Raw genomic sequence first — 14,042 nt, 5'->3', positions numbered from 1 at the left:
GGAATCACTTGAATGGGTCCTTGGTTTTTTGACAGGAACAAATAAGACTCTTTTGTATGGATTTAAAAGCAACTACAAACGGAAGATATAAGATGTAAATGTTTTTTTTTTTCCTTGGTTCTACATATTGGATTATTGCTGAGTGAATTACAAAAATAAGTGTTGACCATTCAGAAAGGACCTCGTCTATGGAGAGTCTTCAGCTTGTGTTCAGCATCTGAAAAGTTTCATGAGTAAATCACAGTAAACTGATGATGATTTAGAACCTGGTGGGAAGATCTACACAAAAGACACTTAGCCCTGGGAATGGGAAGGGGGGGGTGGGGAGAAGCATCGTGATGGTACTGGCACTAGTGACAGTTTTATAACCTGTACACACAGGAAATACTAGATCTAGGTTAGATCCTATCTGATGCATAGGATTTGAATCTGAAGTTGCTAGTATCCAAAAGCATTCTTGTCTAGCTTTTTTTAAACTTTGGAAGTTGATGCTTCCTCACCCATTATTTCTGCTATGGTAAAAACCAAAACAAAACCCTTGCCTTTTTTAATGTAAAAAAAATTACATCATGGTAAATCAAGCAAACGCTGAAATTTCTGTCTATGTCATATTGACTGCAATCACTTGAATGACAGCACTTGTTCTCAAAATAGTGTACTAACCAGTGGAATACATACAGATAAAATAGCCCTGACTAGTAAAATATGGCATGCTTTGCCATTGGGATCCAGTAATGTTTCAGAGTAGAAGGACAGGACTTGAGTACAATTTCACAATCTTGAGGAAAGTATGCTTTTATCAGCACAGATTCTTCACTTCATCCCAGCTTGACCCTGGTTTTGCTTCACTCCTTTCAGCTTTGCTCTGTCTTGGTTCCGTATGTGCTGCCTCCTCAGCTTGAAGGTGTCATCCTTGTTCCAAGACTGAATTGGTGGCTATAACTCATTACTGCTACCCTCACCTTTGGTGAAAATTTTAGTTGGGAAGGAAGGGATGGATGGATGGATGGATGGGGGTTTGATTCTTTATCCTTTTTCAGCTAGAGACTCTCGTGCTTATTGTAAATAGAGATATGAGAAAAGGATCTTTTGAGGTATCTCAGAGACTATTTGGTAACAGGATTCTCTTCTTCCATGTATCCTTGGTAAGATGTAGTTGTTATTACTAGAAAAATCAGTGCTCATTTCATGCAGTCTTCACATGAGCTTGTGAATGTCCAGCATCTCACCAGGCAGAGCCTTCCTGTGGCCTCTGGGCATTTTCCAACAGCCATCAGCTGCCAAGTGTTACTGCCCATCAGTGAGGCTGAGTTGCTTAGTCTCCTCTTCACAATCATTTGAGTTCATGGCAAATATGTCCGTTACAGTTGTCAAAGTTTCATTTAATTCCTGTAGGGATTACTTCCTGCTGAAAGAGCAATGGAAATCCCTTGGACACATCCAAAGTATAGTTTTGGAGTGGATGCGGTTTGTCATACTTTCTTAAGCTGCACAATTCCAAAGCTGAGACTGTCCTTCCAGTCACAGAAAGACTCTCTTAGTAGTACTATCAGGAGGGTATACTTGAGATAATTTCTGAGGCTGTTCCTTAGCATCTGTTAGTTTTTGAGGTGAATAGCTGTTTGCATTCAGAGAAAAGGATGGCAAGCTACGTAAAATCCTGGTATGAGACCACGCAGAGGAAGTATCCTTCAGTTATCTGGCCACTCCAGCAGAGCTCAAGCTGATTCAGGGACAAGATGCGTCCTTCCCTAACATCTGTTGAGCAGACACATGAAGCTCTTTTCAGCACCCGTTATATCAGTGGAAGTTAACAAGCCTGGTTCTCTTTAGAATAGTCCTGCAGCTGTAATTTGCATTAGGGACGTTAAAGTTTGCTTCCAGGTAACTGAGCCTGTAAGGTTGCATAGCATGGAGTTCTCTATAAATATACCTGTGGATTGTCATTTGAACTTACTTGGGGGTTACTGAAGAGGATACTTAGATCTGTCTTTGAATACATCACAAAGCATTCTAGTTACTAGTTTCTCTCTCCTCTTCTTTGTAGTACTACAGTACATATGTTGAGACTGTAGTTAAAAGGGAAAAAACCCAGCACTAGGCTTGCTCCATCCTATGTATCTATGTGAACATGAGAGAAAGTGCAGTGTAAGCACATATGATCCTATAGGACAAAAAGTTCTGATTTTGGGGAACAGTGCATTGTGTACCCATATGTGAATTCATATATACATTAAGGATCTCAGAAGTCTGATTGTGAGGAAGTAAATCTTCTCTCCCCTGACCCCCAATAGCGATCTTGTGCATATCAATCAAGTTAACAGCAACAACAAAACTGTACCAGAGGGAGACACTCACAAGAAAAACTTCAGTTTGAAATTTTCCAGTGATAAAAAAGAGAGGCCTTTACAGTCGATCTTAAGAATCAAAGGTTTACTTACGTTTTGAAACTTGGGGAAAAAAACGCCACAAACAAACCCAAAAAACAAACCCACAAAAAAGCCCTGTTCAAAAATATTCAGTATTGAACTTACTCCTATGTAGTCATGATACTGACCATTTGTTACAGCTGTGAATTCAATGTTTAACATTTTCATAGGGTAAATGCTTGTCTATTTATGATGTGCATCTACAGGAAAGATGGGCAAAACGTTAGAGATATTTCTCAGCATGGGAGATAATTTAAATATTTTGATTGTCAGAAATAACTTATTTTTGTAGTTGCTGATAGTGTTGTGTTAGATCCAAGGATTGCAGCGTGGCTGATAAACCCCAGCGACACAGTTCCCTCTTTTGAATGTTTAATACAGAAGTATTTTGAAAAGCCTTTTTCTGTGGGAACAATAAATGCAGATACAGACACTTTGAGAAATGCATCAGTAAGTAGTTTGTTTTAAATTGTTTCTGGTTGGGTTAAAAGGGGAAGGAAATGATGAAAGAATTGCTTTTGCTTACAAAATATTGCAAAAAAAAGACAGATAATGCTTTTCTGATGGAAGAAAATTATTATATTAATACTGCTTTTTGGAAATTGAATTTTAAAGAAAGGGGAGAAGGGAAGGGTTCACTGCATTCTACCAAGATGGGATCATATTCTCCAGGAACAGTTGAAAAATTGTGCTTCAAAACTGTAAAGTTCAGTAACAATATTAATTAATGTATAATCTTTGTGTATAATCTAATGTATAATCTGATCTTTTTTCTTTCCACCTCCCTGCAAACTGATTTCCAGCTTTCCTTTCCAAAATGTCTAGTGCCTTTTTCTCTAATTCCTGTGAACTTGTAGCCTGTATTTAGTTAATTATTATAAACAATTTTGCTGAATTTCACAGCTGGTAAGGATACCACATCATAGGCTGAGGAACATTAGGGAGTCAAATGTGAATCTTCAAGCATGTGTATAAAAAAATCTGTGAATTTTTATTCTCGGTAAGAGAGAATGTCTGATGAACTTCTTGAGACGTTATTCCCAGCACTATAGAAATGTCTTACTGTCTGTTGAAACTTATTTACTGAATGTTACAAAATTTTGGTATTTGTATTTTGGGGCATGGTGATCTACTCTGGACACAGCCTTCAGAAGTTGTTTGAATGATAAAAATAGGTGTGCAGCAACCTAAATGATGGCTTTTTTGGAAACCTTGAACTTTTCAGAGGCCTTGCTTGTTCAGACACAAGTATTGTAGCGTGATTGTAATAGGGCTTCTAGGATACAAATCCACAGATGTCAAGTGGGCTTAGAGCATGGGCAGAGGTCAGTAGTATCAGCACATACCCATCAGCATAGACGTTTCTGAGAAAACCAGAGTCAGTTTCCTTTAAAACACTAGCTGTAAACTGCAGTTGTTCAGAAGCTACTTCATGAATTAAGCTGTTAGTGTAGGGAATGGACAGGCAAACAGGCAGAAGCTATAAACTTGTTGGTTATTTCTATATGTGATATCCCCTCCTGTGAGTCAGCATCCTTAATCTTCTCTCTTTCCTTAGCTTGACTCTGCCTTTTGTTCTTCATATATCATATTCTTAGTTACCATTTCTCAATTTTGTCATCCTGACTCCCAGCTCCCAGTTAAATATTGAAGTCTTACTTCCTTCCTGCCCTACTTCAGGTCTAGTTTGCTTCCTTGCCCAAACCATCTCCAGTGCCTTTATGCTGACTTGTTCACCCAAGTCCTGGTTAATGGCTCCCTCTAACATCCTGTGATTATTCCCCTCCATTCCTTATGCAATTAATTTGTTCTCTGGACTCTCCCACTTTCTTTTTGGCTTCTCTGTTTGCTCAGTGAGTCCCAGTTCTTCCTAAGAGTCCTAGATCTTTGCCAGATTTCTCTCTTCAGCCTTCTTTCTCTGACTTTACTGGTAGGTTCCTAACAGTTGTCTGTACTCCCAGAGGGATCCATGCCAGGTGATCTATCATGTCTTGTGCCCCACTACTTCAGTTAAGCTCCCTCTGTATCGTACTAGTCTTGTCCACCTGGCCTAGTACTTAGAAGAATGATTGCTATTTTATTCTGTAGCCCACCTCTCACCCACACACCTCTCTAGCACAGAATATACACTACTTGCTGCTTGTCTGTGTATTTGATGCTGTGCCAAAAGGCTCAGTAAAAGGGGTCACAGTCCATATACCTTGAAACCTTTGCCGAAAGAAACAGGTGCTAAACATTGTACTGCCTTGTTGTTGCTGCATTTGCTGATGAGGAATCTTGGTGTCAATTGAAGCCTGTCGTTGGGCTTACTTCCACCTCCAGAATGGGATCAAGTAAGCTGTCTGTTGCTGAAAGTGTAGTATTTCACAGACAGCTCATTTGTTCCAGAACCAGTGGGTATGGACGAGGTTTCTTGGAGACAGGTTGATGGCTTTTCACTGGAGTATGGGCCTGCTTAAATTAATCTGTCTGGGGTAGAGGGAAGTCCTCACTGATAGGACTAGACTGTTATAAAAGAAGGACGACTACCAGTGGATCTAGATACTTCAGCTTTGAAGAGAGCCCTCTGCATCCTACCTTCAAGGGCCTACTGTTTCTCAGTCTTGCAGTCTTCAAGTCTGCTGTAGGCCGAGGGGAAGCCTGTACAGTAGGTGTCCGTATTGTCTACTCACAAATGACCAACACAAACAACGCTGAAGTTGTATAGGCTAATAGCCCTTGAGCAGATGGGGAATCTGCATGGGCTGTCAGTGGAATTGATTACCCCTTTTAACTCTTTTCTGCTGCTGGGGCTTTGCCAGGACATGCTTCCCACTAACAAACATCAGATTACCTAGAATCTGTTCAGTTTTATCTGCTGTTATCTAGAGTCATATGGTCATTTCAAGATGAAAAGAACTATGGTCCAGGCTTAAGCGCGCTCTGAGTGACTGCAACACTAGTGCCCCTTTGTTTTGTGGTATGTGGTAGGAAAATACGTCTGCAGCAAAGATTATTGCAAAACTCGGGTAATTCTGTTTTTAGCATGAAACATAACTTCTTGTAACTAATAGGTGTCTCCCACGCTTCTGTTATGCTCAGCAATTCTCTTATCTTAAAATTAGTTGGACCAATATGATATAGTTCCCATGATGTTTCTTTCCCAGCTGTGTACCAGAATGCATGCCTGTGTAGCAATAATGTGTTACAATTTGTCCTAATAAAAACTAATTTTCAGTCAGTTCTGGTTCTGTTGTGTTTGTACAGCAACAAGTAATTTGGATTCCTTCTGCATTCTGTTTGGATCAAATAATGGATGAAGCATTGCTTTTGTCAGTCTGCATCTGCTGTAATGCTTTGGTTCCAGACTTCTGTTTTTCTTCAAATAATGGGCCTGTTTTGCAAATAGTAGGCCAAAATTGTGAGTTTTGTGTACAAGGCAGATTTTTATACACTGTTTGGAGGATGGGTTATGTTTACCTGTTGATTTACAGCTGACTTTCACTGTCAGGACACAGGATCAAGTGTTTAGATGTACTGGTGTCTCAGTCCGTGCCTACCCTCACTCCCTAGAAACACAGGCAGGCGGTTCTGAGAGTCATCATGAAGATAAGGAGGAGATAATGGCATCTAGCTCAGGGAGTAATTCCTGCAAAAGACCCTGTTCAGATGGGAAAAGGTGTCCAGAGATACCTTCTCACAAACTCAGAAGGGTCCTTACCTCCCTGAAGAGAGAGGAAGATCCTCCTCTGTCTGTTAATTTTAATATGAATTTAATTTTTTTTTCTTTTAGAAAAATCCTTAATTTGGAGATCTATTTAGACTATATAGAACCTTCTTTAGGAAGGATTTTGAAGATTTCCCAACCACTTTGATTATTCTAACCTGCTTTTGCTTCAAAAGAACTACCGTTCTGGCTGGACATATTAAAAGCCCCAGAGGAATATATTTCTTTTGGAGCAGATTTTTTCTCCCAACTGTAGGTATTTTGTGAGAGCAGTAAGGTAAGAAACCTATAGAATAGCGGCAGGTCTGTAGCAGAAAGAGAGACTTCTGCAGCTCATAGCATGAGACCCCCTCTTGGTGTTCTATCAGCTCCAAGATAGGAATGCAAATAATAAAGTGAGTGTAGAATACTTAGGATTCCTTTAAAATACACATAGGGTGTATGATAAACCTGAAGATAGATTGCCTACAAGATGCCTAAGAAACCTTCTCGGTGCTTTTTCAATTGAGAAGCTTTCCATGTGATTTCACGGCCATTTGGTTTCCTGTCAATATATTCTTTTTTTAAAAAACTTTTTTACTGTTCTTGACAGAAAGATGTAATTCACTTGGGAAGCAGATTTTAAATTTCTTTTCAGCACTACCTATGCGTATTAATTTAGTAGAAATTATCTCGGAATACCCTGTTCACCAAGAATTTAGCCAAATGTAGGTCAGTCTCCAGCAATGTGGCTATTGAGAAAGAAAGAGCGAGTGTTAACAGATCGTCTTCTAAAGTGGTTAGGGTTCTGTTGGCCTCAAAACTGATCTCTGCTCTGATGAGTCCTCCATGTGATGTACATTATAGTCATGTTGTCAAACATAAAATAGTAAGCTTAAGCATCCTGCAGTTCTACTTGCTATTGGGTTTTTTTTGGTTTTTTTTTTGTTTGTTTGTTTTTTTTCCCCAAACTATCATGGACAGAAATCTACAATCTGTACTGCACTCTGTCTGGGATATTTATCTTCTATTCTGGGTTTCTGTGCTTGCTCAAAATTCCATAGTCTTATGGAGTTTAATGAAGGTTTTCCCTGTCAGACTTCTATCATCAGTCTTTCCTTTCAGGGATTTTTTTCCTTCTTTTTTCCTTCCCATTTATTATATAAAACCAGAACTATACTAGAATCTTTCTTAGAAGTCTTAATTACCCTTTAAAATAATGCCTTATGTCAAATGAATCTCATCTACCTTTTTGGATAGTCAGATGCTGAGCTCAGGGTATGGAACTCTAGAGGATCTCACTAAATTGAGCAAGCATGAATTGAAAGTAATGCATGCAGAGTAGTTTCAATTTAAGAAGAGATCTTGGAATTATTGTTGCCAGTTTTATGTTGGTTCAATGTGTAGCAGCTGCCAAAAAGCCAACAAAATATAGGCACCATAAGGAAAGGTATTGATAACAAGAAAAGGAACATGATTTTTTTGCCATAGAAAACCTTGGTGCACCCACGTCTTGCAGACTGTTCAGTTTTGGTCTCTGCGTTTCAAGAAAGGTACAGTGGGATTCTAAATGATCAGAGGATGGAACAGCTGCTTTATAAAGAGGATGTGGAAATATTTGTTGTTATTTAAGATGGAGACGGAAAGACTGAAGGGCACTGTACTAGCAGTTATCTAAATTATTATGAAGACAGTGGATAAAGTGAATGCAGTGGTACTATTTGGCAAATCCTGCAGTACTAGAACTGTGAGTCATTTGATGAAACTAGGAGGAGATGGGGAGATGGTGTTAAAAACTGATAAATTTTTTTTTTTTTAATGTGGTTAGCTATGAAATCTGCAATCTAGAGATAAACAAGAAAATGTTAAACATATTTTTAAAGCAATCAAAACCTGGACTGTCCCTTAGAGATGCTAGTCTTAACTTCATGAAAAAATTTTGTAGTCTGCAGATTAAGCAGGTTCCATTAAGCCAATTGTTCTACACCTAGTGCACATGAAAATAATTTATATAAGATTCTCTTTATAAAAACTTTTATGTTCTCCTCCTGCAACTTAATCAGGTTTATTTAGTTTAGAAGAATAATCTCTTTCTCTGTAGGTCATGTTTTCTAAACTTACTATTATTTTTGGTTCTCCTCTTTAGCCTATGTGACATTTCTTAATGTTTGTCTTGAAGTATTGTGGCCAAGTTCAGAAGTATTTATCAACACAGAGTAAATGCCTCTTTTTACACAAATAACCCTTAGTTTAATTTCACTGGTTTACGTAAAAAACTAAGAACAATCATAACATGTCATACTTAATTCCATGTAACCTGATTTCCTGCCTTCAACACAGACCAGTATGTGATTATTGGGGAAGAGTACATGGACAGGCAAGCGCGTAACTTTAGTCCTCAGGAATGCCGTCCAAGGTTCTATAGTTTGTGGTCCAGGAATTTTATGGGACAGTGCTAGTGTTTTTGCACTTAATGGCTTGGATGTAAAATTCTTCCATAATTTTGATTGTTCAGCCATCATTGAAGACACAGGCTGCAAGAAAGAAAATCTACGTCTGCAGCATTTTTCACATTCCCATCTTTCCTCACAGGAATTTAATAATGAAAAGCAGCATTTTATTGTTTACATTTTGTGTATTAGCCTGATAAACAAATTCAATAGGTTGACATTAAGTTTATTTTTAGTGACCATGTTCTTGGAGCTAAGGATTATATTCTCAGTGTCTGTATGCCTTTCAAAATGGTCTTCTAGCCAACTGAATGAGGTGGCATGGCTCTGTGTAGAACACCACTGGAACAGAAGGGAAGGAACTGAATAGTTCAGGCACAGAAGAGTGGCAGTACTGATAGGAGAAAGAAAATCGGAAGGAATTTTTCCTCATTTTACAAGTAGTAGTAGAATTCTGACTTCAGGTCAAAGGCAGTCTAGTGATACTGTTTCTCCATACTAGGTCTGTGGAAAATGTAAATAAAGGAACAGGTAAAATCTTGAATATTCATGATCTGTACTCCTCTGTTCATGAATTCTGCTTGCCAGAGGTCTAAGAACATTACTCAAATGTTAAATATAATAGGAGACATACAGAAAAATATCTTGATATAGCTTAATCCCTTTTAAAATAGATAGTATTCTGACTATTTTTATGTTAGCATTAAAACTTGTTTGGTTTTTTTTAGATTTATTTATATCAGTATCAAAATGTAGGTGTGAACTTGGAGAAGCTTTATAATGTAATGATGGACCTTGCTCATGACTTACAGGTAAGATATAAAAAATAGTTATTCAGATGTAACTTTGGAAGTATTGTCATGAATTTAAGAGAGTGAATGATGTGCTTCTCATTCAAATCAGAATCTCTACTTGAGTTAAATAGAAGGCTTCAATCCTTAATGGTTTACAGTGCTGGTCAACATTTAAAATAAAGTTGCCCATCAAATTTGCCATTTTTTCCAGAAGGAGGAAATGGTTAGTCTCAAGGTTAATCTTTAGAAGAAGCTTTTCCTCTGCAACAGTTAACCAAATATTTAAATGAAGATTCTAAGAACAGGAAATGTTCAGAATATTATGACTTTTCTTTTAGTATTTTAAAGCTATATGAAACAGTCTAAAAAGTGTTAACAGAGTTAAAACAGAGTGTCACTGGGTTTTTTCAATGTATTCCTTGGGTACAAAAACTCTCAGCATATCTTTTGCTCTAGGCTGTATTAGGCAAACACCAGTCAAAGCCTGGAACAGGCTTCCTAGAGAGGTGATTGATGCCCCAAGCCTGTCAGTGTTTAAGAGGCATTTGGACAATGCCCTTCATAACATGCTTTAACTTTTGGTCAGCCTTGAAGTGGTCAGGCAGTTGGACTAGATGATCGTTGTAGGTCCCTTCCAAGTGATCTAATTTATTCTATTTTAGCCCTTATTGCAGTTCGGAATGCATCTTAAGAAGTCTTTTAGTCTTTTAGTGGTTTTTTGTGTGTGTTTGTTTTCTCCCTGTAATCATATACCTGGAAAAGTGTCAGAATTTAGGGGTATGCTCAGGTTCTGGTGGAAGGTACATCATAGAATCCTAGGAGTTTTCTGTGAAATGGATGGTAGGAAGTGTAGGGCTTAGACCATTAGTTGATGGAGCTGTATTGATCTGGATATCTAAGTGGCCCAGCAGTATGATGAAACAATCTGTGAAGGAAGGCAACAGCGAAACACCAAAGGCACAGAAATACCAAATGCACAGAAACACTGAGAGCCAGCCTACTGGAGGAGTTTTTAGACAAGTGTTGCTGACCGATTGCTTCAGTGGTTAGAGGAAAAAACAGACTTCCTGTTCTTTGTAACTAAATTGGGTACATACCTGTATCATCTTTTATTTTCTTCCTAATGAAAACAAAGTTATGAATTCTGAATGGTTGCTTAATTATTCAAGTGAATAAAGAAAAAGGGATAACTGTATGTCCTGTTATAATGGATCTTGCTCTAAAAAGAAACCATTTAGAAAAGTGAGGTATGTATATTTCTTTATTACTATTCCTGTACAAAATGATTACTATTACAAAATGTGTTACTATTCCCCACAAAATGGAGTGATAATGGGCTACAGTATTTAGTTGCTGTAATTCACACTAAGTAGTATTTCATTCCACGAACAGTGTTGCCATATGAAAAGGGATTATACAGAAAGTGAAATACTGCTTACTGGAAAATAGATCCACGTAATGATACTACTATATGTTTTAAGATTAAAATTGGCTGATACTGAAGAATTTATTTGTATCTTGCTTTACAGGTTCAAGGTTTGTGGAAATTATTTTGCACATTAGAGCTTCCACTTATCAAAATTCTGGCAGGTATGAAAGTTCAGTTCAAAATAAGAATCTTCACTATTTTCACACAGCTACTGACTATGCTCAAGTAGAATGTTATACCTCAGAATAATAAATGTTATCTTAGCCTTGTAACAGCTGTGTGAGTCTAAGTTTCCATTTTACAGTCTATGAAGCATGTAAGATCGAAATTGTCAACTGTAAGTGTTCTCAGTACATAATTGTATTTACAGTGATGGAAACACACAAAATACATGTGAACAAACAAGAACTGAAAAAAACATCAGAGATTCTGGGGGTAAATTTTGTCTTTATTTTTTCTTTTGGAAATTTTATAGCATCATCTTTCTGCTTTTACTGAGGATAAGTGACTAAAAAGAGGAGGAATCTTTTTGTTTTGTCATGTTTTACATAACAGTTTGGCATTTCTAGTATTTTTATTATTATAAATATAACTAGTGATATTTACATTTTAGGATACTTCCATGTTTATTTAGGCAAGCAAAAAAGAGACATTTGCTTCATTAGCCTTGCTGCAGAAATGAGATTGCTTTGCAAAATGCACAGGTCCTTTTGGGTTATGTGTTGTAGAGTAAAAATTGTAATGACTCTTTCTGAATGTACAGTTATCAGTAACCATCCTTCTGAGAAGTGATAGATATTTCTATCTCTCTTTATAAATAAAACAGTCTTTAAGACTTAAGTGTTCTGAGAGTTCTAAGTTTGCCATTTCCCCATTGATAAAAATAGCTACAAGAGAATCCTATTTTGTGGCATAAAATGCGACTAGATAATCATAGTGGTCTGACAGATTATTGATTTACCAGAATAATTTGCACAGCTCTGTTTCTCACAGATCTCTTTAGTCTTCAGTAGCCTAAATTATTTTCCCACAAATTTTGGTACTTTTTAGTATAGTAAATCCCCTTCCCACATCATGAAGAGATATAGATTAAAGAGTATATAAGCAGTCTACTAAACCAGATGTTGATAGCCAGCAATGATTGCACATTATCAAGTACCATATTTTTAAATAGAAGTCCAATATACTCATTAACCTAGGAAGTAGCAGATATTGAAGAAAATAATGATGTAAACAGAATAATTCTGATGTACTAATTTATAGTTGCGACTCAAAGAGCTTGAACAGGAAGCTCATCAAGTTGCTGGAGAACGATTCCTTTTGACCAGCAGTAGTCAGCTCAGAGAGGTAATATTTATACTAGTATTATTATGTAAGTTCTGTAAACTGTTATTGATACAGAAGTATTATGAAGCATATAAAATTGTCCTTACAATTTCAGAATTCTTTTTCTTTGTTATTAATTATCTTATTTTCTGATTTTAATGGAGGACATCTGGCAATGTTGGGTAATCTGTATTTGAATGTATTTATATAAATTATGCATTTGATTTTAGTAAATATACTACTTAATAGCTCAAAAATAAAGATTTGATCTTTTCAATTCTGTGTTAGTTCTCTTTACTACGGTATGCTCTATTTTCCTTGAAATCCATTTTCTTGACTTAAGTTCAGGCACCAAATAATTTTCCTTTCTGTTTCAGCACTTGAAACACTGAAACATTTCTCTTGTGTGTTTTTTCTTACTGTAGGTACTATTTGAAAAGTTAAAACTGCATGCACTGTGTGAGAAAGTTCATAGAACTGAAATACAACAACTTGTGTCCACTTCAGAAGTTGTGGTGAGATGGGGAGGGGTTTAAAAACCATCTGCATGATTTAGCAAAACTCCTAAGATATATTCCAGTGAAATTGTCATTTATCTAAAGTTTTGCTAACAATCTTGATTTATTTTTGTATTGTACTAATCACACTTGATTTTCTTATGCCAGAAATGAAAGTTGCACTCTGTGATGGGGAGAAACAAACTAGCTACTGAAGCTAAACTTTAGCTATAAACTAGGGTTAAAAACTTTAGTACCAGCACGTGTGTATGGCCATCTTCCTCAAAGGAGGGAGGCTTTCTTACTGGTCAGATTTTGATAGCTCAGTATGACTGACTGGTTGGGTGAAAGAGACCACTGGTGAAAGAAAAGAACATTAATGTAAAATCTGCTGGTGAAGGAAATAGCAACCCAGACTTTCTCTTTGCCATCAGGAGATTTGGGGTAAAACCATGTTGTCATCCTTTTATGGACCATTAACTCATTCATTCATGCTAGTTAAACGGGTCTGTAGGAAATTATTTGATACCTGTGGTTTGAATTGGGAGTTGTCACTTTCTTTGTATGGTCCAGTGTTTTACTTGTTGTGTACATGAATTTTCCTCAGGCTTTTTATTTTTCCCTCTGTGGTGGAGATGCTTTTTTCAGTAAGAGCAGTTGCATTTGGAGTCAGATCTGCAAGATCTTGATAGAATCTTGTTCCCTTAGAGCAATAATGACCAAAGAGTTTCGATACTTTGATACATCTGTACAAGAGATGAAACGTATCTTCAGATTCAGTGGAATAAATACTGCACATATGAAGCTTCTCCAGTTCTTCTGTTAGTGTTGGAGCAGATAATTTTCAGCAATGCAGACATTCATGTGTGATCCCACACAAGTGCAGAAACCTGCCAAAAACATTTGTCTAAAAATGACGAAGTCAAGACCAAACTGCAGGCTTCTTGGTAACTTGAGGCAAATATGGAAGCCCCTTCCTTTTCATAGAATAATAGAATCATTTAGGTTAGAAAAGACATTTAAGATCATCAAGTCCAACTGTTAACCTAATGCTGCCAAGCCCACCGCTAAACCATGTCCCTAAGCACCACATCTACATGTCTTTTAAATACCTCCAGGGATGGTGACTCAATCACTTCCCTGGGCAGCCTGTTCCAATGCTTGACAACCCTTTTGGTGAATAATTTTCCCTAATATCCAGTCTAAACCTCCCCTGGCACAACTTGAGGCCATTTGCTCTTGTCCTGTCACTTGTTACTTATGAAAAGAGACCAACACCCACCTCGCTACAACCTCCTTTCAGGAGTAGTTGTAGAGAGCAATAAGGTCTCCCCTCAGCCTCCTTTTCTCCAGACTGAACAACCCCAGTTCCCTCAGCCGCTCCTCACAGGACTTGTTCTCCAGACCCTTCACCAGCTTTGTTGCCTTTCTC

General features: G+C 37.4%; 1 protein-coding gene across 1 annotated transcript in view; it reads left to right on the top strand.

Annotated features, from left to right (window-relative positions):
* The window catches only part of POLN (DNA polymerase nu), a 107,586-nt gene that overhangs the window by 11,762 nt on the left and 81,782 nt on the right, over window positions 1-14,042 (top strand). The window contains exons 6-11 of the mRNA XM_030028853.2: window positions 2,722-2,879; window positions 9,308-9,376; window positions 10,888-10,948; window positions 11,158-11,222; window positions 12,051-12,134; window positions 12,539-12,628. Of these exons, the coding sequence (XP_029884713.1) occupies window positions 2,722-2,879; window positions 9,308-9,376; window positions 10,888-10,948; window positions 11,158-11,222; window positions 12,051-12,134; window positions 12,539-12,628 (527 nt within the window). The remainder of the gene's footprint in view (window positions 1-2,721; window positions 2,880-9,307; window positions 9,377-10,887; window positions 10,949-11,157; window positions 11,223-12,050; window positions 12,135-12,538; window positions 12,629-14,042) is intronic.

The sequence above is a fragment of the Aquila chrysaetos genome, chromosome 1, assembly GCF_900496995.4.
Source record: "Aquila chrysaetos chrysaetos chromosome 1, bAquChr1.4, whole genome shotgun sequence".
NCBI lineage: Eukaryota > Metazoa > Chordata > Aves > Accipitriformes > Accipitridae > Aquila > Aquila chrysaetos.
Note: the sequence above shows the minus strand (reverse complement) of the source record. Positions and strands in the feature narration are given on the sequence as shown.